The sequence below is a fragment of the Cydia fagiglandana genome, chromosome 3 (genome assembly GCF_963556715.1).
Source record: "Cydia fagiglandana chromosome 3, ilCydFagi1.1, whole genome shotgun sequence".
Classification (NCBI taxonomy): Eukaryota; Metazoa; Arthropoda; class Insecta; order Lepidoptera; family Tortricidae; genus Cydia; species Cydia fagiglandana.
The window spans coordinates 1,597,006-1,624,811 of NC_085934.1; the positions used below are offsets into that span (position 1 = coordinate 1,597,006).

General features: G+C 39.7%; 2 protein-coding genes across 3 annotated transcripts in view; one reads left to right on the forward strand and one right to left on the reverse strand.

Annotated features, from left to right (window-relative positions):
- Positions 1–729, reverse strand: part of LOC134679807 (solute carrier organic anion transporter family member 4A1-like) — a 112,370-nt gene extending 111,641 nt beyond the window's left edge. The window contains exon 1 of the mRNA XM_063538700.1: positions 481–729. The gene's annotated coding sequence lies outside the window, so the exon portion shown is untranslated. The remainder of the gene's footprint in view (positions 1–480) is intronic.
- A 13,447-nt stretch (positions 730–14,176) lies between these two features.
- On the forward strand, positions 14,177–27,728 carry LOC134680481 (dynein assembly factor with WD repeat domains 1). 2 transcript variants are annotated; one of them, XM_063539611.1, is made up of 10 exons: positions 14,177–14,399; positions 15,076–15,231; positions 16,477–16,551; positions 20,446–20,568; positions 21,450–21,634; positions 24,119–24,251; positions 24,934–25,093; positions 25,790–25,927; positions 26,196–26,288; positions 27,519–27,728. In XM_063539611.1, exons 1-10 carry the CDS (start codon positions 14,287–14,289, stop codon positions 27,621–27,623), a joined length of 1,281 nt encoding a protein of 426 aa, XP_063395681.1. In that variant the 5' UTR covers positions 14,177–14,286; the 3' UTR covers positions 27,624–27,728. The 2 variants fall into 2 exon arrangements, with proteins under 2 accessions (XP_063395681.1, XP_063395682.1); XM_063539612.1 differs by having other exon boundaries at positions 14,178–14,399; positions 15,076–15,210; positions 27,519–27,724.
- Positions 27,729–27,806: the final 78 nt, after the last annotated feature.

Here is a 27,806-nt window from a genome sequence, read left to right on the forward strand (position 1 = left end):
TTATATCAAGATTAATACATTTACTTCTATTCCGTTTCAAGATAACATCATAGGCAGATATTAAACAAACTTTATAGGTAATAACATAGGCCAACTAAGGGGCTATTCATAAATTACGTCATTTCAAATTAGGGGGGGGGTCTGGACATCAGATGACGGTAGCATGAAGTAGGAGGAAATGGGGTAATTTGAAGCATGATTTTTGGATGATTATAGGGGGGGGGGTCAAAAATCGATGACGTAATTTATGGACAGCCCCTAAGTACCTATTGTATGTGCGTATTTTAAACCTGAAAAGGATAACATGTCTTGTACCTAAATCCAACAAGATAGTCTAGACGTCTAGAAACAGACATATTTTTTGATAAAAACATTGAACACATTCATTGCCAACTGTGCCAATGAAGTTTAATAAGTTACTATATTTATCACTAAGTCTAACTAAAACCGCAATAACGAATTAAAATCGAATCAACTTACTTCAATTAAGTAATCCAATCAAAATCCCATATCACTTAAATCCAACAAGAAACAACACACTTCAAACTAGTTAGACGCACACATACTAATTTCAAAATTATTAATAAATAATCTAAATTCAACTAGACACACATAATCTTGTCACAGGATCACTCGTAACCAAAAAAACCCACTTTCCGTGACAAAACTGACACAACGAAACTATTGACGTAACGAAACGTAACAAAACAGAAAGTGCGTGCTCCCGCGCACCTGTCGCGCGGTACACTGCGCGCGCACCTATAGTTTACCGCGGTCAAGGACCTAACACCATAAGACTGAAATCCATGCAAAAAACAACCTTATAATCCTCAAATGAAGGCTTTACCGAGCGCTTGAATAACTTGGTCAATCGCTACCTTCACAAAGTTAACAAAGTTCAAGAACTAAGCGATATTCAACCTTTAACCTTCGTAAGAAAGGCGTTGTTGAGTGTATATGAATGTGGTTCTGCAATACCTGTTTGGCCGGAAGAACATACCATGAGCTTTAGATCAAGAAATAGTTTATAGGGATTGGCGAATTTTGAGAGAAAAATCGAGAGAAGACAGAAAACCAATTCATTTTGCAACTGTGTTGCCAAAGTGTGGGTAGCCATGGAAACTCGTAGCAAAATGTCAATAAAACGAGTCTTGTAGTTTGTTTAGTTGTATTGAAGTGTGACTGGAAGTATAAACAACATTTTGTTTGGGTGGGGAAAGATGTGTTGTCAAAATTGTTTGAGGTGAATATAATTTATAAAAACTATAATTAGGTAATTTGAACAGCGAGGTTTTGTTCAAACAGTTAACTGCATATTAAATAAATAAAACAACGTACGTATGAAACATTTAGAAGAAGAAGAAGAAGAAATACACATTTGTTAAACATCTTAATTGAGTACAAAATAACACATACAACACAAATTACACAAACTTATTTAGCAGCCCTAGGGGCCCTAGGTTTAGCTGATAGCACAGACAAGACATCCACCAGACTGAGCTTAGTCGCGCTACCCCCTCTGCCACGCATACGGTAATTTTACTCCATGTTCATGTCGAAAGTGTCTTTACGTCCGTATCTTTGAACGGACCAATCACGGCACGGGACTCCGCTCACCTCGTCCCGCGCACCCCCGCATTTTTGGCATCATCGGTTGCATGAAATAATTGCTCTAAACTCGGTCTACAGGATTCCTAGTCTATGGCTGATAGTGAATGAATGGCTGTATGAGACCGGTTTGGTGTAATGCCAAGATTTAGAGGACATATTATTGTAGGTAGCCAGGGTTTCCATACGTCAGGATTTCTCCTGGCATGTCAGGATTTTTGGTCCTTTGTCAGGATTGCGGGGGGACTTGGTTAGTGTCAGGGTTTTTTAGAAACCTCAACGAACTAGGTACTTAGAAGTCATCTAAAAATTTTGAGTTGGGTATCGGGAAAGGTAAGGGAAGATGTTATTTATGTTATAGCTACATGGCTAACAAAGAAACTTCCTGGAGGGCTAGCCAAGATAACAATCGACGATAGAAAATGTGCTAATCGAAACTTGAATAATGTATGGCTGTTTCCATACGAAATAGTCACGTGATTTTTCGTAGCATCCGTCGTCCTGATACCTTTTTAGGGTTCCGTACCCAAAGCGTAAAACCGGACACCTATTACTAAGACTTCGCTGTCCGTCTGTCCGATTGGCCGTCTGTCCGTCTGTCCGTCTATCCGTCTGTCCGTCTGTCCGTCTGTCCGTCTGTCCGTCTGTCCGTCTGTCCGTCTGTCCGTCTGGCCGTCCGACTGTCTGTCACCAGGCTGTAACTAATGAAACTTGATATAGCTAGACAGTTGAAATTTTCTGAGGTGATGTATTTCTATTGCCGCTATAGGTAGGTACTAAAAACTAGAGATGCCACGAATATTCGGCAACTATTCGGTATTCGGCTTATTCGGCCACTTTGCCTGCTTACTTTTTTTTTTGTTGCTTTGCTTTTTTTTTGTTTGCTTTGCTTTTTTTTTTTGCTTTTTTTTGCTACTTTTTGCCTGTTTTTTGCTTTGCTTTTTGCTTTTTTTTTTCGAATATCTGTTGCACCTACCTAAAAAGAAAAAATTCACAAAAAAATAACCAAAAACTAGGTATATTTAATATTAAAATGTGTTCTTGGAAAGTGGTTAAATACGAAGGCTGGTTTCTGAGCATTTGTTTGTTCCAAAATATTTTATTTTTATCATGGGCTGATTTTATTGACTCTAACTACATGCATTACTTCTGTTCAACATAAAAATATATCTTAGCAAACGTTGTGCTTTGTTGGCGAACAGTTTTCGTAATAATTGTAACTCAAAATTTACGCATGTCATGCCGAATATTCAGTATTCGGCCGAGAGGGGGGCCGAATATTCGGTATTCGGCCAAATTCACTATTCGGGGCATCACTACGTAAAAACAGAATATTTTTTTTTTCGTTTTTATTTTTTTCATTTAGCGTTTGTCGACGTACGTTTGTCATCTTGGCTAGGGCTTTTGGTGGCTCGTTTATTAGCCCAGATCCTGAAAAACCTTAGCCAAGACGTCTTACTTAGCCCTTCCAAGATTAGCACTAACCGCTTTACTTGTAAAACAACGTAAATCCCCATGTTTTTCTTAGTGCCGTATGTTTTTCGCATCTAAGATGTAACAGCTTGGTTCGACATGGGCGACACGACACAGACATGTTTCAGTAGATCGTGCAAGTCGTGCAACTTATAGTAGGTACCACGCGTAACCAAGATCTGAAAATAAACAAACACAATTTACTTGCTTACCTATTTAAGTCTTAGAAGATATACCCAAACGGAGACAAAGGCGTCTGTAATTTTTGGTACAAAAGAATCTGCCGATTTTTGCGGGGGAGGCACACGTCAAATGTATTGGTAACGTAAAAATAGCCATGTCAGATAAATGTCAGTCCATACAGTGTGTATGACCATTGGCTGCCTATTTTCGATAGAGGGGAACGTCTGTTAATGACTACTCCGTTTGGTTATATCTTCTAAGAAATTTTGAACATATTCTTCCAGTGTTCCTCTAGCGGGCCACCATACAAGGAAAATTGGTAATCGAATTTGAATCAACGGTATTAGAAAATAGAGTTGAATTTGTTTTGTTTTAAAATACGAACGAAACGAAATAAAAGAAACTCTATTCCATTTCATTAAGATTTAAACATTGTAGGTAATTTGTACTAGTATTAGGACATTGAACCCCAAGAGGATAATAGAGCATGTATCCCTCCCATCCCAGATCTGGCACAAAGCATAGTAATGGGTCCTTACCACCCCAATATATCTGATAGCGCCTCCCATACAACCATTTCCAGTCGCCGTTACGACGCGGTGTAGACACATCTTGTGTCGACACCGTCTGTTTCGGTCACAATTCCAGTCGCAGAGTCGTCGCCGTGTCGACACAGTTACCAGAAATGGGGAAGGGTCGACACATGACACAAAGTGACATAAAGTGTGGTCGCCGTGTGCACACATTGTTACTAGTTTGCGACTACTTTATGCCAAAATCATTCGTTCATTCGTTCATTTTGTTCCTGTCAAATGGAAACTGTCAGATGGAAAAATAGTTAAATAAAAATAAGTGACATTAATACGCCATCTCTAAAACGGATTACAAGACGTAATTATATATTGTTTGCATTTATATTACAATAGGACTTAAATTATTATGGGGAATTAAACTGCTCGAGTGATTTGATAAACTAAGTGTAATATAATCAACGCGCCACCACATTGTTTTAGTTTAGCCGGAAATGAAATTGTTTACTTCTCAGTGCTTGTGTTCATAAATATATTATTTGATGCATTTTTAGTACTTCGATGCGTATACTATACTTAGATAACAGAAATAACGCTTTACATACTACGAAACTTGTTAATTATGATGTATAAATATGGTTTAAGGCTGCGAAATATTGCAGTCACAAAGTAGTCGCAAATGTTTCGACTTTGTGTCGACTCTGTGTAGACACATGACACGCGCTGTCAAAAGTAATAACAAAGTTACTCGATTTGCAAAATGGCTCCTTGTGTTCATTTGTTTTCAGATATTCTCAAAGTGTAAAAATGACGTGGTCAGAGATGGGACTTAATAGATTAACTGTTTATTCGATTAAGGCCCACTTGCACCGTCCCACTAACCCTGGGTTAAGCGGTTAAACCGTTAACCCAGTATCAAATTGTACTGGTAACCATGGTAACTCCAGGTTTAACCAGTTAACCCCGGGTTAGTGGAATGGTGCAAGTGGCGCTAATTAATGGAATAAAAAAAGTTAATCCTCAAATTTTAATCACGATTAGGTTAGTCGACCTAACATAGATTGAATTTGAATGAATCTGAACATTAATCGAATAAATTATCGATTAAATCTCGGTTGGAAGTTGACAGGGGGCCATTTTTGTACGTAAAAATAATAGAAATGTCTTGCATGCAGATGGTAGCCAAACACTTTGTCATAAAAGTCGAGATGGGTGTCGATTTATAGGTTTTAGGGAGTGCCGATTTCGAAAATGATGACCATTTTGGAATCCAAAATGGCGGCCATGCACTGTGTCATAAAAGTCGTCATGGATGTCGTTTTATACGTTTTAGGGGGCCCCAATTTTGAAAATGATGACCATTTTGGAATCCAAAATGGCGGCCATGCACTATGCCATAAAAGTCGTCATGGGTGTCGTTTTATAGGTTTTAGGAGGCGCAGATTTCAAAAATGATGACCATTTTGGATTCCAAGATGGCGGCCATGCGCTATGTCATAAAAGTCGTCATGGATGTCGTTTTATAGGTTTTAGGGGGCCCCGATTTAGAAAATGATGACCATTTTAAATCCAAAATGGCGGCCATGCACTATGTCATAAAAGTCGTCATGGGTGTCGTTTTATAGGTTTTAAGGGGCGCAGATTTCGAAAACGATGACCATTTTGGATTCTAAGATGGCGGCCATGCACTATGTCATAAAAGTCGTCATGGATGTCGTTTTATAGGTTTTAGGGGGCCCCGCTTTCGAAAATGATGACCATTTTGGAATCCAGAATGGCGGCCATGCACTATGTCATAAAAGTCGTCATGGGTGTCGTTTTATAGGTTTTGGGGGGGCGGAGATTTCGAAAATGATAACCATTTTCGATTCCAAAATGGCGGCCATGCACTATGTCATAAAAGTCGTCATGGATGTCGTTTTATGGGTTTTAGGGGGCCCCGATTTAGAAAATGATGACCATTTTGAAATCCAAAATCGCGGCCATGCACTATGTCATAAAAGTCGTCATGGGTGTCGTTTTATAGGTTTTGGGGGGCGCAGATTTCGAAAACGATAACCATTTTCGATTCCAAAATGGCGGCCATGCACTATGTCATAAAAGTCGTCATGGATGTCGTTTTATAGGTTTTGGGGGGCGCAGATTTACAAAATGATGACCATTTTGGATTCCAAAATGGTGGCCATGCACTATGTCATAAAAGTCGTCATGGGTGTCGTTTTATAGGTTTTAGGGGGCGCAGATTTCGAAAACGATGACCATTTTGGATTCCAAGATGGCGGCCATGCACTATGTCATAAAAGTCGTCATGGGTGTCGTTTTATAGGTTTTAGGGGGCGCAGATTTCGAAAACGATGACCATTTTGGATTCCAAGATGGCGGCCATGCACTATGTCATAAAAATCGTCATGGATGTCGTTTTATAGGTTTTAGGGGGCCCCGATTTAGAAAATGATGACCATTTTGAAATCTGAAATGGCGGCCATGCACTGTCATAAAAGTTGTCATGGGTATCGTTTTATAGGTTTTGGGGGGCGCAGATTTAGTAAATGATGACCATTTTGGAATCCAGAATGGCGGCCATGCACTATGTCATGAAAGTCATCATGGGTGTCGTTTTATAGGTTTTGGGGGGCGCAGATTTCGAAAACGATAACCATTTTCGATTCCAAAATGGCGGCCATGCACTATGTCATAAAAGTCGTCATGGATATCGTTTTATAGGTTTTAGGGGGCCCCGATTTAGAAAATGATGACCATTTTGAAATCTGAAATGGCGGCCATGCACTGTCATAAAAGTTGTCATGGGTATCGTTTTATAGGTTTTGGGGGGCGCAGATTTAGTAAATGATGACCATTTTGGATTCCAAAATGGTGGCCATGCACTATGTCATAAAAGTCGTCATGGGTGTCGTTTTATAGGTTTTAGGGAGCGCAGATTTCGAAAACAATGACCATTTTGGATTCCAAGATGGCGGCCATGCACTATGTCATAAAAGTCGTCATGGATGTCGTTTTATAGGTTTTAGGGGACGCAGATTTCGAAAATGATGGCCATTTTGGAATCCAAAATGGCGGCCATGCACTATGTCATAAAAGTTGTCATGGGTGTCGTTTTATAGGTTTTAGGGGGCCCTGATTTCGAAAATGATGACCATTTTGGAATCCAAAATGGCGGTCATGCACTATGTCATAAAAGTTCTCATGGGTGTCGTTTTATAGGTTTTAGGGGGCCCTGATTTCGAAAATGATGACCATTTTGGAATCCAAAATGGCGGCCATGCACTATGTTAAAAGTCGACATGGATGTCGTTTTGTTGGTCATGGTCATCATTTTCGAAATCTGCTCTTCCTAACACCTATAAATCAACATCTATGACGGCTTATATGACAAAGTGCACGGCAGACATCTTGGAATCCAAAATGGTCATCATTTTCGAATTCTGCACTCCCTAAAACCTATAAAACGATATCCATGACGACTTATATGACAAAGTGCACGGCACACATCTTGGATTCCAAACTGGTCATCATTTTCGAAATCGGCACTTCCTAAAACCTATAAAACGATATTCATGACGACTTTTATGACAAAATACGTAGCCGCCATCTTGGATTATAAAATGATCATCGTTTTCGAATTCTGCACTCCCTAAAACCTATAAATCGACATCCGTGACGACGCAAGTTATCTTTATTTTCAGATCTAACAAATTGCTACAGAATACAAAGGACAAAAAAAGAAGCGAGGAGGTAATGAAACAAGCAAAGATACAGATGATTCCTCGACGCAATGGGATGCTTCTTAAATTGTGTCCAGATTTTTTGTCATAAAAGTTTTTATTTTTCACATATTACTCTCACAAGTTCCGTGACATTTCGACCTTGTAATTTTTTAAGTAAATGTTTTTGTTTATCTGTGAGGATCTCACTAGAATAATATAATCAAGGTATTTTTATATTTGATGATTGAAATAGTAACGCAAAAAAAAAATTATATCTGTGTCTTATATTCCTGCCGAAGACTTTTATTTTTCCTTTTCCTTCTACACAAGTTTGGTCAAGTAATAAGAATTTAGGGCTCTCAATTTTATTTTGACTTCTACAACATTAAAGCTACGAGGCCATGTTTGGTATCGTTTTCGTATAAATTCGCAGTACCAAATTTAGTTATGGTATCACATTGACACCATTCCAAAGTAAAAACATATACTTTCTTTTAAACTCCTCTTCACGCTTAAACTGCTGAACAGTTTTAATTTAAATTTAGTACACATATACAGGGTGGAAAGGCACGACGATCCTTCCCGGAAGTATTAGGTCGTTTAAGTGATACAGAGCAGATTGGTAATGGTAAGAATCGTTAATTGAGTAAAAAATTAAAAATCCAAATTTTCTACTTTTTAACTGTGGTGATAACCCTATAGCATGTGCACATGACGGCTAGGTTAAGGATCTCCGTCGGGAAAGCTCGGGACTTTACGCTTTTTTCCGATCGTTGACAGAATCGCAATGATGTATGAATGACGCATAAATGACAAATAAATCAAATGAATGCAAAAATATTACAAACAATTTTATTACTTCCTTAGATAGTTACTTTTTGCCAATATTTAACACTATCTTCTCTTCACATACGGTTTTTAAATGTACCTCCGTGTCTTATAATGTACGCCACAGCCCGCACCCGAGCCCGCGCACATTGCCCACGTGTCATTTTCATTGAAGAAGAAAGAGAAGAGTTTTGTAGTAGATATTTGATAATGTTCCTCATTTTTCCTCCGCAGATTGTCAAAAGCAGCAATTAGCCTTTAATGTCTCATTTCGTTCGCAGTTTCACATTCCGTTCGGTACACCATATCTTTTACACAGTCCCACAAATTTAAATAACCACGAGCATCTAACAACGGTATTTTTAATTGAAGAATATGACATTAGATAAGTAAAGTTCAATGACAATTTAATTTCAAACATCAGACGTCTTGTCTATTTCCTACCACGCAAGAAGGTTTGTTAGTTAGGTATTTAAGAAGTACCTATTTATTCTTAATGTATTCTTAGTAGATATTTCATTTTTGCAAATTCATTTGGTCTATCAAACAACTACTTGTATTTTTGTATTATTTTAGATAGTTTCCAATTATTCGAAAATAATTTTGTGAAACGTGTTAAGGAACTAAAACCTTTTTATCAGTCAAGGAGACCAGAGATATTTATAAGACGATTGCGTACTTTTGAGTGGTTGTCAATGTCACAATTTAAACTGTCGTTGTAAACAATGTTGTGGTTAGTATTATTAATATTAAGGAATAACATAACTACTTCATTCAAGTATTGAACAAGTGGAACCACTAAGAAAGCGAAAATCCTGCAACGATTCTTACCGTGTTGTAAGCAGACCTAAGAATAGTTGGATGGCAACGAATTAGTACAATTTCGTGTCGTATACAGATTGTTTACTAGTAAGTTCATTGACCTTGTCACCTGTTAGGGTTAGAACAAAGTAGTTTTTTGCATGGATGTTTAAAAGGCCATAATTTAGAAACGCCCATATTAACATAGTTTCTATGGAGAAAATGTAGAGCTTAGGCTTAACAATCCGCCTTTTGCGGAAAGGATCGTCGTGCCTTTCCACCCTGTATATTGAGTCCCGAGACAGGACATAATAAGTTATCTCAAAAATCATCCTTTAAAGGTGTGAAATGAGGTGTAGGGAGAGGAATTCAGAATTGACTTCTTGAAGTTAATACTGTTTAAGTTTAGGTTTGAAGTCATGTTTTTTTTATCATTTTTAACTAAATCAAAGATGTAGACCATCCCAAATTTAATATAAATCAGTTCAGCGGTTATTGATTTCCCGTACAAATTTCCACGCCACTTTTCACACCTTCAAAAGATGATTTTGGTTATAAGATCTATCCTATGTCCTGTTCCGGGACGCAAACTATTTCTATACCAAATTTCAACGAAATCGATTCAGCGGTTAAGCGTCAAGAGGAGTTTAAAATAAACCGGCCAAGTGCGAGTCGGACTCGCGTATTAAGGGTTCCGTACATTAAGTCCGACTCGCGCTTGACTGCACATTTCTAATAGGTTTTCCTGTCATCTATAGGTAAAGAACTATTTTGTGTATTCAGACAGACAGACATACAGACGCACGAGTGATCCTATAAGGATTCCGTTTTTTGCTTTTGAGGTACGGAACCCTAAAAAGATATTTTTTTATTTTGTGGAATGGTGTCAATGTGATACCTTAAATGGATTCAGCAACCCAGATTTATACGAAAACGATACCATACACGGCCTTGCACCTTCACTGATGTAGATATATCAAGATAAAATTGAGAGCCCTAAATAAACTTTCAAGAGCGGATATCTCAAAAACTATTCAACATATCGAAAAAATTGACGGAATAAACTTGTAACAAATTAAATTAACTTGCATTTTGTATAAGTGGCCATGTCGCTAAGATGCATAGTTTCCGAGATATAATCGAAAAACCGGAAAATGGGACCTTCAAAGCCCCCTCTCTTCCCCCGCTCAAGGGCTACGGCCGGGGACTTTTGATATGTTCACCTCCTAACTTGTCCAAACCAAGTTACAGAGTCAAAAATTGTGTTCCGAGCATTTCCCTCTACAACTTTTTGGAGCATTCGTTGGCTGACCTAAGTAGCTTATTGCATTTCTTTAAAAACTTTTCTGTAAAAGGTTGACGGGTGTTGGGTGTTTATATGGTTTTGGTCGATTATTATCATTTGCATCGCCCATGATGACTTACTAGAATTACTTACGAGCACACGAGACACTAATAGTAGTTTGACAAACCTTGGTTTTCAAGAGGTATTTTATATTGACATTTGCTGTCACAAATTTGCTGTCAGATTTAGTCGCAAACCGCACGCAAAGTGCACACAAATGTGTCGACACCTTGTTACGGAAAAGTGTACACACGGCGACGACACTTTGTTTCGAAACAATTCTAGACACATTGTGTGGACTCTGTTACGACACATCTGACATTTAGTTACCACTTTGATGATTCTGCGACTGGAATGGTTATATGGGCTGTAGATACTTCGCAGGTATCCGTACCCGTTCTGTCGAATAGGCTACATCCTACTAGTCAAATCAGCTTCTTTTTTAGAACTGTCAAAACGATTTGCTAATATAAAATTTATATGAAAACGAATGTAGTGACGTCACGGTCAACTCAGCTACTTTTTATATTTCAATCCGCTTTATTAAATACAAATTGTGTTTAAAAATAGCTGCTATCTATTATTTATCTAATAATTATCTGGTGCTTTATTTCGTGCACGGTTTGAAATAATTTATTTTAAGTACAGGAAACATCCCTATTGTGTGTGGTCTAGTAAACATTATGTCTGTGCCCCGTCCCAGATCTGGTACAAAGCACAGTAATGGGTCTCTTTCATCTGTCTGTGTACCCGTGAGATGAGCTAGCACAGCCTTTTGTGGACTTTTGGTTACCTGGGTTGCCTGGATTGCTATACTTACTTAGTTTCAGGATTTGCGGTAGTGATAAAGACTGTATCGTTAAGTATAAATACAAAGAAACCAGGGTTTTTTTTTATAATTGCATATATTTATAAATAAAATAAAAGTGCTAAACTGCGTTGTATAATGCCATAACTAAATTAAATTGTTTTAGCACAATAGAATTATTGATTTTTAGCCAATTTTCTGACTTTTTGTCTGAACGTCGACATCAGGGATCGGACAGCATCTTGGTTAAACGTTTTTGTCAACCTATTCCAATCTCGACGAAATTTTGTTTCTGATTCTGTAGATCGGCCATATTTTCGCAGTTTAGCCTTAATTATAGCCCAAAAACGTTCAATAGGCCTGAGATTTGGGCAATTCGGTGGGTTCTTAGTTTTAGGTACAAAGTTGATATTATTCTCTTTGTACCACTGCATAGCCTTGGACCCATAGTGGCAAGATGCCAAATCGGGCCAAAATAGAGTTCGATCACTGTGCTTTTTAATCATAGGTAGAAGACGTTTGTTAAGGCATTCCTTTACGTAGATATCTGCCGTCATCGTAGAGGTTGTAAAAATGGCGTCGATTTTAGGCCACACTCGCAGATCGCCTGCCAAACCATAACTTTTTTGCCAAATTTTTCCGTGAAAATTGACTTCTCAGAGTCACTAATAACAGATCTATCACGAACTGTGTAATACTGTGGTCCCGGCAGTGATTTATAATCTAACTTCACGTATGTTTCATCATCCATTATAACACACATATTTTTCTTGGACAGAATAGTATCATATAGTTTTCGGACTCTTGATTTTACTGAGCTTTCTTGTTTTTGGCTTCGTTTAGGCTGCCTTTGCTTTTTGTAAGTCTTTAAATTGTTTCTTTGCTTGGCACGTTGGACCATACCAACAGACGTACCTATTTTTTTGCTAAATCACGTACAGACACCTCCTTATTGGTTTTGTATGCCTTTACAATCTTTCTATCCAAATCGCGGTTTGAAGGTCCTGGTTTCCGGCCTGATTTCGGTTTATCGGCGAAAGTATACTCTCCGCCGAACTTTTTGATCGCATTTTGGACTGCACCAACACTAACGTTTTCCAGTTTAGCTAGCTTCCTGTAAGTGATCCCTTTTATAGAACACCATTTGTCCACTATTGATTTCCGTTTTTCTGCTGAAAGTCCTCGCATATTCAGATTAGAGCGACTAATAGGAAAATGAAATATTATAAGTCAAAGCCGATATTCAAGAGTATAAATTGACATCAGTTTGAATTCAGAACGTATATGTTTTAATCGAATTAGACCTCTTTAAAGTTGTATTTATACTTAACGATACAGTCTTTAGAATGAAGTGAATGAATGAATTCAGGCACTTTAATAAAAGCATACATAATTACGCGACTAAGGTGTAGGTACGGTCAGCCAAGAAAGTGGTCTACCAATAAATGCGTCCCTTGGAGTGGCCGGCGTTGGCCCATCGTGAAGAGGAGCCATTATAAAGGCGACTGTACAATGAAAGTATTTTACATGAAATGAATGAATTCTTAAATACAGTTGTGGCACGACATGAAAGAATAAAAACCATGTTAACAGTCATAACGGGTTTTCTTCAAAACAATTACCATCATGTAACACTTTGCTGTGAGATTTCTAATTACCATAACAGCATAACACGTGAAACAATAGAGAGACGTAGCTACAGGTATTGGCACCAGGGTTGAGGTCACGCTAAAAATATACTTATATTATATGTACTATATTATATTAGTTGGTATTATATTACGTCGGCTGACAAGCAAAACTCACTAAGTACTATCAAAAAATTAAAGTAACAATGCACTTTATTACACTTGTAACACGGTTTATTGTCCAATAATTTCAATTATGTTAGTTAGTGACTTTTGCTTGTCACCCGACGATTATATATAAGTATATTTAGTTTTGTTACCGATCAGTAATTTCTATAGCCAACTGCAAGATTGGAAATAACAACTCCGACCGAATATTATTTTGTTCGATTTGGATATAATTTTCATGAATGGGCGGAATAAATACGAAATCAATAGTTGTCCCGAAAACAATGTGTAATTTTCTAAAACAATTTAAACGAAAATTTTCGTAACTAAGCACTGATTTTTTAGGAGATATGGTGAAATGACAGTTTGTGTATATAGAATAGGGAACTCTATCCGCCAAATTTAATCGAAATCTGGCGAAAATAAAAATTCGACAACACTGTAAAATAATTGCCCAAAAATCGTACACTTACATTATGGCTCCTCTACACGATGGGCCAGCGCCGGCCACTCCAAGGGACGCAGCCATGCGGTAGAATCAGATAGCAATATCACACTTGCTCCCTCTAACGTATAAATGCGTCCCTTGGATTGGCCGGCGTTGGCCCATCGTGTAGAGAAGCCATTACATTCACTCATTCGTTAATTCATTAAGTACCCACGTTTTTTTGCAATTAGTAAGTACAGTCGCCACCAGATATATCGGAGCGGCCAACGTGCTCAAAAATATCTGAACACGCACTCTAACGCCTTGACAATAGAGGCGTGTTCAGATATTTGTGAGCGCCTTGGACGCTCCGATATTATCTGATGGCGACTGTACTCTACTTATGTATCTTCTGTGTATTCTTCCTCCGATACCTATACCAATAGAGCTTTAGACCAAGAAAAGTCTGCAGCGCTTTTGATAGCCCACGCAGTGCAAGTGTTATTTATACGTCATAATTTCATAGAAGTTTGATGTTTAAAATAACACTCGCACTGCGTGGGCTATCAAAATCGCTGCAGACTTTTCTTGGTCTAACTCTATCACACTTAACCTCTTTGTGATTCGTCAATATCTATGGCGTTTAAAAACAAAATGGTTGCCATGACGACGGTTATTGACAAAATCCTGACAGTGTTTTAGAGAAAACTTTAATCGTATATCACATATTGAAATGTTATTTTAGACTATTTTTAACTAATTATGAAATTATTAAAAATACATATGCGCTATCATCCGCCGGGGCTGATTTTAGAGTATTCTCAAAAAGGCATTGTGAAGAACAGAGAAATTGACCTCCTGGATTTGAACAGCAAGTAAATATACCTAATACTATATCTAACCATAGGTATTATTTAGTAACAATAGGTATTACTTTCTTACGTGGGTAGTGGAAATCCATTTTTATTAAAACTTTCTCAGGACTGTAGAAATGCATTTTTCTTTCAACTTTCTCGGGTTCGAATTTTTTATCGCCATGACAAGTTACAATTATATATTGAAATGAGTCGGTCCTTTAACAAACTATAGCTAGCGAAATTTGACCTAAACATACATACATACCTACATTACAGGTTAAATAAGAGCTTGTAATAATTAAACCTAAAACCTAATCCCCCTGTACAATCACGCTCCGCGATTGTTGAGCCATATTAGCGAACTAGCTAAATTATAACACTTTAAACTCTCGCGTTTTGTACACATATAAATTAAACATAAATCTCTAAATAGCTAAATAAGACATTCCATAGCGTCAGTAACAACCAATTTAGCTATAACCCTAAGCCCCCCCCCCCCACATCTAGCGTCTTTCGAGCGTCGGCGTCTGGTCAGCGCTATGGAAAATGACGTCGCTGCGCAGTTGCGTCGACGTTGCGTCGAGCAGCGGCCATAGAATTGTAGACGCTGTGGTAGACGCCGACGCTCGAAAGACGCTGGATGTGGGGGGACCCTAAATGGCTCATCAATCGTGATGGTACATTTATCTTCCAGAAGCGACATCCCCGCAATAGCCAAGGAACTATACGCACATGAGATTCTCCTCACTGAGGACGTTAAGGACCAATTGATACAATGCCTGACCACGCTGAAGAAGAGAGTGGAACACGAAGGGCCGGCGGGGAAGAGGTTTATACCTTTGACTTCACGGTTGGATCGATTTGGAACTAGTGATCCAAAAGACTCGAGCCCTGTGAGCTTTTTTTAGGGCTCGCTTCGGATCATCTCTTGACGTCTAAAAGGCTAAAAGCCTTTTTTATTTCATTAGTAAAATAGCCTATTAGCCTTTTAGACGTCAAGAGATGAGGCGAGCTCTAAAAACCGGGCAAGTGCGAGTCGGACTCGCGCACGGAGGGTTCCGTACCATAATGCAATAAAAGGAAAAAAACGGTCACCCATCCAAGTACTGACCCCGTCCGACGTTGCTTAACTTCGGTCAAAAATCACGTTTGTTGTATGGGAGCCCCACTTAAATCTTTATTTTATTCTGTTTTTAGTATTTATTGTTATAGCGGCAACAGAAATACATCATCTGTGAAAATTTCAACTGTCTAGCTACCACGGTTCGTGAGATACAGCCTGGTGACAGACGGACGGACGGACGGACGGACAGCAGAGTCTTAATAATAGGGTCCCGTTTTACCCTTTGGGTACGGAACCCTAATAATAATAGGGTCCCGTTTTACCCTTTGGGTACGGAACCCTAAAAAGAGCTAGCAGGGCTCGAGTCTTTTGGATCGCTATTTGGCACTCTTGTTTTGTCCCGTTGTCATCTGGGTCTTTCTTGATGACCGCTTGCACATTGACGGATTTGCAGTCTTTGCCGTCCTCGGCCACAGGCCCTGTAGCCGCTCCTTCCTTAGCACCTATCATATTGACTACATTTTGAGTTTTCTTATTATCATCTGCGAATTTTTTGTCAGGCCCTAGGCCCGGGCCTAATGGGCCTTAGGGCAAATCCGCCACTGCGCTTGGAACATCAACCCTGAGCGTTGGGAGGAGCTCGCTACAGACAGGTCATCTTGGCGTATGCTTGAAATACCTAGATCGTAAGATCAGGCAGATCATAATGTTGCTGTGTAAATTTTTGACGATAGTCACATTAAACCAATATACTTATTATAGGCAGGATAGGTTCGTTAGGTTGCTTCAGATGCCCGAAGGGCAAACTCCCCAGAAATAGAAGCCCCGCGTAGCGGGGCTCCGTCGACTCAGGGAACGAGTCAAAGATTTTCATGTTTCACGATATGCCTGATCTTACGATCGGCTGCCGACATATAGATAAGATAACAAATAATTCGTCCTAAAATAGTTAATGGAAAGCCGGTCCCTCATGCTTTTGTTCCTATTTTGATACAATATAACAAAATTCTTTCTTAACATCGCTGTTTACAGGTTCTACATATACAAGACGTTGATGACCCACGTACTCCCTCTGACCAACGTGGCTTTTGACAAGACTGGCGAACGGTAAGAAGTAGATTATACCTATTAATTATGATGTACCTACCTATGAGTTTTTTAATCATGTTTGCAGTCGATTTTCGTGTGAAAGTTGGTACATTAAGTACCTAGAATAAAACCGTCATTATTTTTCCGATTCATGATTAATCATTAGGATTCTTATTTTTAATCAGACGTCAAGACCGCGACTAAAGTATGTGAACTCAATAAATACCAATTAAAACTATAGCAATGTTATCTAGAAAACTATCGGTACGAAGACCTATTCTGTCGCATCGCAACCTAGATTTCGCTTCCCGTCCGTCTGTCTCACGATTTCTAGTTCACTAACTTGTCGAAGCGTAGTATCTACAAAAGAGGTTGTAGATTAGTTAGTGCTTATTGGTTTTGAGGTAGGTGTCTAGTCTATTTTTACATCTGAGACCTTATCTGTATGCTGTATGGGTGCGTGCCGCTGCTATATGTGGTCTTAGTATTTTCTAACTCGCTAAGTACTTTTTTTTAAATAATTTGGGTACCTACCCAAACCTACCTACCTCTACCGAGTCTATATTTCATACCTTTGCGCTGTTTTCTTTATTTATTAGTACCCAAAAATATCTAGACGAAGAATTAATGCTCTTTGGCGATAAGATCGATTAATTTTGTATCTTTTTCTATTTTTGTTACTTCTGTGTCAGTTTTATGTACTTGATGTATTATAGGTACGGCTATTTTTCTACATTATATAGAATCGTAACTTTGGCTTCCGTAAGTTGTAATATTTGTGACATAATTATGCAACAGTCAAAATGGATCGTGAAATGCAATTATCCATTATCTTTACTTAAAATATACAGTATTTAGTGAAGGATATTAAATACCTTACGAGATGGGTAGGTACAATCAATCAAAGTTAGTAAAGTCACAGAATAAATAATGTTGCCTCCAGAAACTCGCGAACTAAATTTACATGAGTTTGACAAATAAAATGATACCAGGAATAGCAAAGAAAAAATAGTCAGGGGTATATGTCGATAAAATGATATCGATAAGTAAGATGCACTTACTACCTACCCATGTGATAATTATAAGGGGGTCACAAACGATTTCGATTTGTATGAATGTGACGCGAAAAGTGGTGTTGAATCATTTGTAAGATTGTGACGTTACCAATCAAATCAGGAGGTGCGGATGTGAAACTGACAAGTTTCAATGCTAAGACGAAACAGGATCTGAGTTTTAAATATTTTATTTAAATATACCCATCTCGCTAACGGAAGCGGCTCCTAAAACTAATGCGATAAGGACAAGGCGAAAATTATCTGTGCCGGACCGTTTTGCTTTTTTGGCTAATTGATATCAGTTTTGAATACTACGCCTCTCATTGCGGCATAGTCAATGAGACCATTTTGGCCATTTCTGAAAGGCTCTAGCGCCTTAAAAAACAAAAATATCAAAAAAAGCAAAATGGTCCGACACAGATATTGACAATATTAATCGGTGTTGAAAAAATCATTGCTCTAGCATCAAAACCCACGGAGGAAACAGTCGAGTACGTTTGTATGGAGATATGACCACTCCTGTTGTCTCTTAATATGCAGGTTTGGGGGCAAGTTGTTTATATCAAGAGCTCGCGGTTGTCGCCATAAATCTAAAATTAGTGATTTAATTTTATACAATGTGACCTGTAGATGAGATTGATCGATAATTAAAGTTAGACCAAGAAAATTCTGCAGCGATTTTGATGGCCCACTCAGTGAACCTGTTATTTAATACGTCATAATTTCATAGAATTTTGACGTTTAAAATAATACTTGCACTGCGTGGGCTATTAAAATCACTGCAGACTTTTTTTGGTCTAACTGTATTTAAATTCTGACCTAATTGTCAACTTGAATGTCCAGTTTAGGGACTGGTCTTCTTTACAATCGAGGCAATAGGGATCACCGAGACGATTTAATTTTTACGTCCACACCACACAAAATAAATGAGAAATTTTATCTTATTTGCCCGTCTGAGTCGGCATTATTTGTATTTAGAGCCAAAATCACTGTTTCTATGTTATCACCTACAACTTGTTACTCTAGCTGTAAGTTTTCCTAACAAATAAAATAAAATAAATATAAGAAAATATTTATTTCATTACCTACAATATGTTTATCCAATATTCTTGTATCTATTACTATAAAAATGCACAATTTTCGAAATACCAATTAACATTTGTAAAATAATTTAAATTACTTAAAGATACATTTTAACTGACCGCGCAACAGTAGCGCCGCTAGCGGTGAATTCTCGCGATATTCTCTAATTCAAACTTTTTAGAAAATATCGATATAAACAGCACTGGCCAAACTGTGGTATCATTTGTGCACATTGACCTGTCAATTTAGTTCGCGAGTTTCTGGAGGCAACCTTAGGTACAGAAGACTCACTCTCTAACAAAACGCGTCTGTCACGATCAGCACAGACATGGCCGCTAGGTGGCGACAGCGCCACGAGCGGCTTATGGCAAACCCCAAAATTGGAGTCGAACGGATGTACTTTTAGCTACCTGTAGCAAAGCGACGAAATCGCGGAGTGAGCCACGCCTGGTAAAGTTGTATATTTAATTAAAGTGGGTAAAATGTCTAGTGCATTAATTCATTCACATGATTATTTAGTATGCTATACCAGTATGCACTTTAGCACTAGCATAGGTACATGCACACATATTTAGATACGTACCGCGTATTTATTATACGTGTCAATGCCAACGTGGTCTATAAGGCATTTAATCGTTCAAGCGGCACGTAATGCCTCCTCTACACGTTGGCCCAACCTATTGGTCCAATATGTTGGGACAACATGTAAAGGGGGTATTGGTGTCGGTTGGCTTTCGGCGCTCGGGATGGCGATGAGTTGGCCGCGGTGTCGGTTTTTCGGCCGCACATCAAAAGGCTCCTCTTCACGTTGGGCCAACGCCAACGCCAACGAGGGACACAGCCATGCGGTAGAATGAGATAGCAATATCACTTGCTCCCTCTAACGCATAAATGCGTCCCTCGTTGGCGTTGGCGTTGGCCCAACGTGAAGAGGAGCCTAAAGGGATTGGCCAAGCGATTGCGGTACGCATCTACTAGGCCCAATCGGCAGTGCGTGCTCGGACGCGGTCGAGGGTAGAAGTTCATGCTTTTTGTGTTTTTTTAAATTAAAAATGACGAATACGTGGCCACGTGTAGTAGCGTTCCGACCAAGGCAAGGCCAACTCATGGGCCAAGCGTTGGCGAAGCGTTATAAATAGAGTCAGACCAAGCTAACTCGCTAGTATCAAAATGATGTCACCATTAACTTAAAAGTTTGATTTTTCCACAGCTTCAAGGGACTGTAGACCTGACTAAATATGGTTTTAATTTCAACTCGATTTCGCCACGGGTTCTCGAGTCATGACAGACATACGGACAACAAAGTCATCCTATAAGGGTTCAGTTCTTTCCTTTTGAGGTACGGAACCCTAAAAAACAATTAGGGTTGTCACCGTCCCGCCATCGGCAATCCATCGTATCATCGTTTCGTTTGACTTGACCTCAAATGTCAGGGTCAAACAGAAAACTGTTACGTCTTTCCTGTAGACATACACAAGAGTTAAGGGCTATTATATATAAAGGTTAATTTTCTTATTTAACCCCTATCCACGTGAAAAGGACCTTTTATTTAGAGAACTATGATAAAATCATTACTTACATGCCCACAAGCTGTTAACTATTGCCCACAGGAGAGAAAACTAGTGTGTTCGCGCGAACTGTACATTTTTCTTTTGTTCCTTAACTCTTGTGTATGTCTAAAGGAAAGACGTAACACAGTTTTCTGTTTGACCCGTCAGCTACTCGTGACCTGTTCTCACCTGTCAGCTAATTGTCATATCACCTCCATTTCCAGCTGTCTGTCAGGAAGCTACGACCGCACGTGTAAGGTGTGGGACGTGGAGTCAGGCAGCGAGCTGGCAACGTTGACTGGACATCAAAACGTCGTATACTCTGTCTCATTCAACTTTCCTGCTTGGTGAGTTTTATCTTACACCATAAAACAAGCAATACCAACAATGACTCCCAGACTGTTCATGTAATGGCTCCTCTACACGATGGGCCAACGCCGGCCACTCCATGGGACGCATTTATGCGTTAGAAGGAGCAAGTGATATTGCTATCTCATTCTACCGCATGGCTGCGTTTCTTGGAGTGGCCGGCGTTGGCCCATCGTGTAGAGGAGCCACAAGGAGTACAACGTGGACGGAGCGAGTTGGCAACGATGACCGGACATCAGAACGCCTACCGTGAACCACGTTAGACGTGTTGCCTCCCTGTCACACTTACGTACCGATTTACAAGAGCGACTGAGTTGCAACACGTCGAACGTGCTTCGCGGTAGATCCTAGAACGTCGCCTTTTACTCCGTCGCATTAACTTTCCGGCTTGGAAAATTATCACACTATTAGGCAAATAAACGAAGATTTTCGGCACGTTTATCGAAGTTTAAACGAAGAATCGGCTAAATCCAGTCAAAATGCTCTTTGTCCAAGGCATACAAAGTTCACACCGATTAAATGTTGCCAGACTATTGGCTGTCTGGCAAAAATGTGTCAATCCGCATTCATTTTGCGATAGAATGTCACCCCAAAAAATTGACGCTTAAAGTTGACATCTTATTGCAAAATTAATATGGGTTGACACATTCTTGCTAAAGAGCATCCCTACCTACTGTGTACTCCTAAGCATTTTTTTATTCTTTTATAAAGCGGAGTCTTCTCCTTTTTCCTCGCGTTATTCCGGCATTTTGCCACGGCTCATGGGAGCCTAGGGTTCGCTTGACAACTACTACTACTAAGTACTACTTTTTTATAAAGCGGAGTATGTGACACAAAAAGCGGTTTCTATATTTTCTAGTGACCGGGTCATAACCGGCTCCTTCGACAAATCGGCAAAAATCTGGGAGCCGTCCACCGGGGAGTGTCTGGCCACGCTCTGGGGCCACAACGGAGAGGTGGTGGCGGCACAGTTCAGCCCTAAAGGGGACCATGCGGCCACCGGCTCCATGGACAATACCGCCAAGCTTTACGACGTCAGAACCGGTAAATTTCCTTTATATAAACATCTTATATATTACTCCGTAAAGACGGGCACAGGAATGGTGGAGAATGTTCGGTTGGAATTATATCCCACCAAAAACATAAATGTAAAAAAGGTGAGTCAAGTTCAATACAAAAATTATGCTTGGCTGTGGGGCTCGCCGCAAAAAGAATGGAGATCTAAATGAGTGCCACTGCCAAGTTCTATGCAAAATCCAAATATGTATTTATAGGAACAAAATAACATTATAAACAAGTATTAAACTCTATTTATTTGCTTTATTGGATACCTATAACAGTTGCTGTTATTTAAAAAAATGTGAGATCTTAAAGTAGGTTAGATTTGACTTGGCCAGTTTTCATTATATCAATCATTTTATATATATTGTAATTCTGATAAAACCTGGCCAAGCCAAATCTAACCTACTTTAAGATCTCACATTTTTTTAAATAACAGCAATTGTTATAGGTATCCAATAAAGCAAAGAAATAGAGTTTAATACTTGTTTATAGTGTTATTTTGTTCCTATAAATACATATTTGGATTTTGCATAGAACTTGGCAGTGGCACTCATTTAGATCTCCATTCTTTTTGCGGCGAGCCCCACAGCCAAGCATAATTTTTGTATTGAACTTGGCTCACCTTTTTTACATTTATGTTTTTGGTGGGATATCAATACTTTTTGTAAAGAAAACTAGGCAGGTATTGAGATTTAATGTTTTTTCTTGTGTTTCCGCTGTATGGTTTTTACTTCTGTTCTTTGTATAATTATGTGGTGCCGCACGCCGCCGACGACACACCGTTGGCCGGTTGTTTAGAGCGTATTACAAGTTTTTTGTATGGGGACACCACTTATTTTTTGACTAAACTTTATTTTAATATAGCAAATATAATAATACATATATTGGGGTAGTTTCAAATATCTGCTTGTAACGGTTCCAACGCTTCAATAAAAAAATATTTTTTTGTATGGGGACCCCCCCTATTTTTTAACTTTTTTTTATTTTTAGATTTTTTCCTACGCTTACACACAATAACCGAGCTGGATTCCAAATTTCATCCTTCTAGGTCATCTAGAAGTAGGTTAGGTTTAGGTACTTATATGTCAGTCCCAATAAAAAATGGTTTTTTTTGTATGGGGACCCCCCCTATTTTTAAACTTTATTTTATTTTTAGATTTTTCCCTACGGTTACACACAATAACCGAGCTGGATTCCAAATTTCATCCTTCTAGGTCATCTGGAAGTAGGTTAGGTTTAGGTACTTATATGTCAGTCCCAATAAAAAGTGGTTTTTTTGTATGGGGACCCCCCCTATTTTTTAACTTTATCTTATTTTTAGATTTTTTCCTACGGTTACACACAATAACCAAGCTGGATTCCAAATTTCATCCTTCTAGGTCATCTGGAAGTAGGTTAGGTTTAGGTACTATAAGTCATAAGTCAGTCTTAAAATTTACGACTTTTTGACCTTCATACCTTTATAACCGTTTGAGCTAGCTTCATGAAATTTGGGCTTCTAGATATCCTTATGGATATAATTAAACACACGTAGTTTTATGTGTTTACGTCAAAGATGTTTTGAGTTATAGAAGGGTCAAAAGTGGCACCAAGTGGTTCGTGTAATATTACACTTGGCGCTGGCTAGCCAGTTCCTTTGCTTGAACTTGGCTTGACACGCTGCCGCGTGTCTAGATGAACGGCCTATCTTTACCTTTGAAATCTTTGTTTATAAAACTGACCTATGTTCAACAAAAGGGTCAAAATAATTCCAGCAGGCGTATCTCGTTTGCGATTATCGTGTATGTCACACACACACATAAAAGCGTACGTCACTTTTTGATACCAGGTGGCGTTGTCAAGATCAAAACGTTTTATTCTGTGTTAAAATTCAGTTTTATAGGCCTGCTTGTTTTTATTTAGCAATAGTGTCGTTAGGATTTTTGTTATTCAATATTATGAGGCGCTTGAAAGGATAATTTGGTTAGTTTGTTTATATTTCTTTTACTATCGGTTACTACTGTACAGCCATCTGCAGAAATAGCTAAGGTGTCTAAACCGATCTGAATTTATTATTATGAGAAATATAATAGCGTGTGACTTGGATCTTGTATGGATCTTGGTCACGTAGCCCGCTTAGCCTGACTTAGCCTCTTCTGCACTAGCGTCTGACATAATAATACATTTACCTCCCTCATTAGAGCTCATTAATGAGACGGTGCGAGAACTCGCATGCGACTTTCATTGCGGGTTTTGATCGGTCGGTTGAATTCGACGTAACCAACAGTCCGCAATGTAACTAAAATCGCATGCAAGTTCGCGCGCCGTCTAAATCAGCCCTTATTCATAAACGTTTACTAAAGTTGACAAGCCGATAATAACCATTCGTCCCTTTCCGACGTATTAGTATGACGGAAAGGGACGAACGATTATTATCGGCTTGTCAACTTTAGTAAACGTTTATGAATAAGGGGGTTATGTTTGCAGGGGATGAACTCCACACGTACACTGGACACACGGCCGAGGTCATTGCGCTACAGTTTGACCCTAATGAAGGGCGACGGCTCATCACAGGGTCCTTTGATGGCACCATCTCCATGTGGGATACTAGGATGAAGGAGTAAGTATGTCTCAATACTCAGTTTCAGTTGGTTTCTCGTTTAATGGCTCCTCTACACGATGGGCCAACGCCGGCCACTCCAAGGGACGCAGCCATGCGGTAGAATGAGATAGCAATATCACTTGCTCCCTCTAACGCACAAATGCGTCCCTTGGAGTGGCCGGCGTTGGCCCATCGTGTAGAGGAGCCATAAGAAGTTTGCTGTTTCCCGTTTAAGAAGTTTGCTGGTCGATTTAAAAGGTTTTATCAGATTTGTTGCGTATTTTCTTCAATTGTTTTCTTTTCATAATTTTAAATGTTGACAATGAAACATACAAAACTCCTACCATGCTAAGTTTGCACTAACTTGGCAGTGAGAATGATAATTATAGAAATATTATACATTATAGAAGAACCATACTTGATGTAGGTATCGTATTTTGCATGAAAGCTTAGTGTGGCCAGATTCTTATTTACGTCCAGTTGATAAAGTTGTCAGAGTAACCTGAAACTTTCCACAACTTGCACAGACGCTATCAAATATATCGGAGCGGCCGAGGCGATCAAAAATATGTGTGGAGATATTGTTATAGATTGTAGCGCCTTGACAATAGAGGCGTGTTCAGATATTTGTGAGCAACTGGGCCTCTCCGATATATCTGATTACACACCTGTAATCCTAACCTATCCTTTTTCTTGACAGCCGAGTATCAGTCCTCTCCGGGCACGAGGGAGAAATTTCCAATGTCCAGTTCAACTGGGACAGCTCTCTCGTGGGATCTTCTTCCTTGGACGGCAGCGCGAGACTCTGGGACGCTCGCCAAAGCTCCTGCCTCGCGACCATCTCTACACACAGCGACGAGGTATCTTATTTTATCTTATCTTATGGTTTTCGGGGGCCCTTGCGGATACACTTCGACCCATAGAGATCTTTTGTGCAATACCCCTTAAGGAACGATCCGTCAACTACTCAAGAGCTTTTTCCGCCATCTCCGGATGATGGAGCTCATGGGTAGTTTACTGTCTTCCTCTTCACCACACATACGACAATCAAAGGTGTTGTCAGAGTGTCCCATCTTGGCCAGAATTCCTTTGACCCTGTAATGGCCAGGAAATACCCCTTTTAGGATTTGGAGTGACGAGTGGAGTGAGCGAGTATCATTCCTCTCCAGCAGCGAGGTCGAGATCAGGTCGAAAGATAAATACGAACTCTACGATTGGGCGGGTATCGTGGGTCCTGGGATACAGGACGGATACGGGTTGTGCAGAACGGTCAATATTGTGTCATGTTAGGAGTAAGACCTCAGTCGAGTCTTTATGCGGGCTGTACACACTCGTCGAGAGCCTCTCGCTGAGTCTCGACACCGCTCCGATCCAATCGGAGAGGCGCGAGACGAGTAAGAGTGAGACGAGAAGGGAGCAGTAGGTACACACTCGTTCTCGGCCTGTCTTGGGGTGTCTCGGCGAGAGTGTACAGCCGGCTATACAAACTAGATGAATCAGCTTTCTTACTAACTACAGTAAATCTCTTGTTTGATAACTCTTCGTCAATTTGCTAGGTTTTGGACATATGCTTCGACTGGGCGGGACAGCGAATGGCTACATCCTCTAGTGACTGTTCGGCAAGAATCTACGATGTTAAGGGCGACTTTAAGGAGCTGGCGATCATGAAGGGTCATCGTGATGAGGTGTCCAAGGTCAGAACTAGTTTTTACTATACTGTTCTATATACCGTTTCAATAGTACATACTTACAAAAGGTAGCTATTCCAAGCAGCCGTTAGCAAAAACCTTCTTTGTCCAAACAGCAACACTCTTAGCTGTCCAACTGTGGACCTTTACAAAAGGTTAAAGGTTCACCGATCGACCGTCAAGAGCATGACCCGACCTTCCACTCTATGAGAAAAGTGTACTATTTTCTGCATATGCGTTTAAATGGGCCTTAACTTGGTGTGTTGCATGCCAGGTATGCTTCAGTCCCGCCGGAGGTTGCCTACTGACCGCATCAGCTGACCGCAGCGCTCGGATCTGGAACTCCTCAACTGGAAACTGCAGACAGGTACCCTGAACCACACATAATAGCCACATTGTACAACTGTACTTATATAGTCTGTATCTTTAGGTATTTGAAAGAGTAAACAAAATCTGCTGGCTTAAGAAGCCATTTGAGGGTAAATGAAAACATTACATGATCAAATCATGAAGGTTAAGGCCGTAACACACTATCGCACCGCACCGCGACCTTGGTGCGTCGCACGCATAAGCGAGAACGAGAAACAGATATCTCTTTCTCCCTCTCACATATGGGTGCGACGCACCAAGGTCGCGGTGTGGTGCGATAGTGTGATGTATCACTTTTAAAGTTAGGTCGTTCAGTGACAGGCCCAGGCGGTTTTGTATTTGGTTGGTTAATCAATACTACCCGAAAATGTCCAAATGATTTGTTTACTTTTATATAAGTACCTAAAAATACAGAGTATAATCAGATTCATAGTAGGTATATAAATAGATTATCTAAATTGGACCCGCGGCACGTCATACTCACAACATAATAATGTGACAAACGTTAGTAACGTTAGCATAAGTGGTTGGACGCGAAAAGTGGTCTAGTTTTGGACCACTTTGGGTTGTTGACTCAGTGGTGATGTCACGGTGACATAAATAATATCCTTTTGTACTTTTAGGATTGCTCATGCATATACAATAGTCATGTAAATTTTTACAAAAAAAAACCAGCTTCACAAATCACAAAACTGTACGTATATAAAATGCCAAAATGGAATCGCATTATGGTCTTTATCGGCAATTCCTATTTAATAAATGATGCTTCTTATTGCATCATTTATTAAATAGGAATTGCCAACCAAGGGATGAAAATCCTCTCATGCGAAAAGGCCACGAACCAGACGCCAGCTTGCACCGAACAGCAAGCGGCATTTCTTTTCTAAACCGTTCTATACATTAAGCTCGATTAAATGTAAGAAACTGCCTTCATACGCGGAGGTGAAGAGTTGTGGATTATCATCATCATATCAGCCAGAGGACGTCCATTGCTGGACATAGGCCTCCCCCAAAGAGTGCCACAATGACCGCTCCTGCGTCACCCGCATCCAACGGACTCCCGCGACCTACCAGGTCATCGTCTACCTTGTGGGGTCTACCCACGCTGCGCCTTCCGCGTACGTACGTTGTGGATTATAAATAAAACCAATTTGGTTGATTTCCGCACGTCTTCTCGACGACGGTCGCAGGCGTCTGATCAAGGCCTAAACGTAACACTTGTTCCCAGGTGCTGTCCGGCCACGAGGGTGAAATCTTCTCCTGCGCCTATTCCTACGCCGGGGACGCCATCATCACAGCGTCCAAGGACAACACGTGCCGTATATGGAGATGATTGGATTGGTGGCAGTGAGACCACTAACGTCCACCAGCTAGTAACCAAGAGAGCTGGTAACAGTGGTCATGCCATCTATTGACTTACACAAAAAAATCTTTGGACAATTCTCGTGACAAATTATGAAGATAGTTAAAGGGTATCAGCCATTGTAAAAAAAATCATAACTCCTGAAAAAATTTT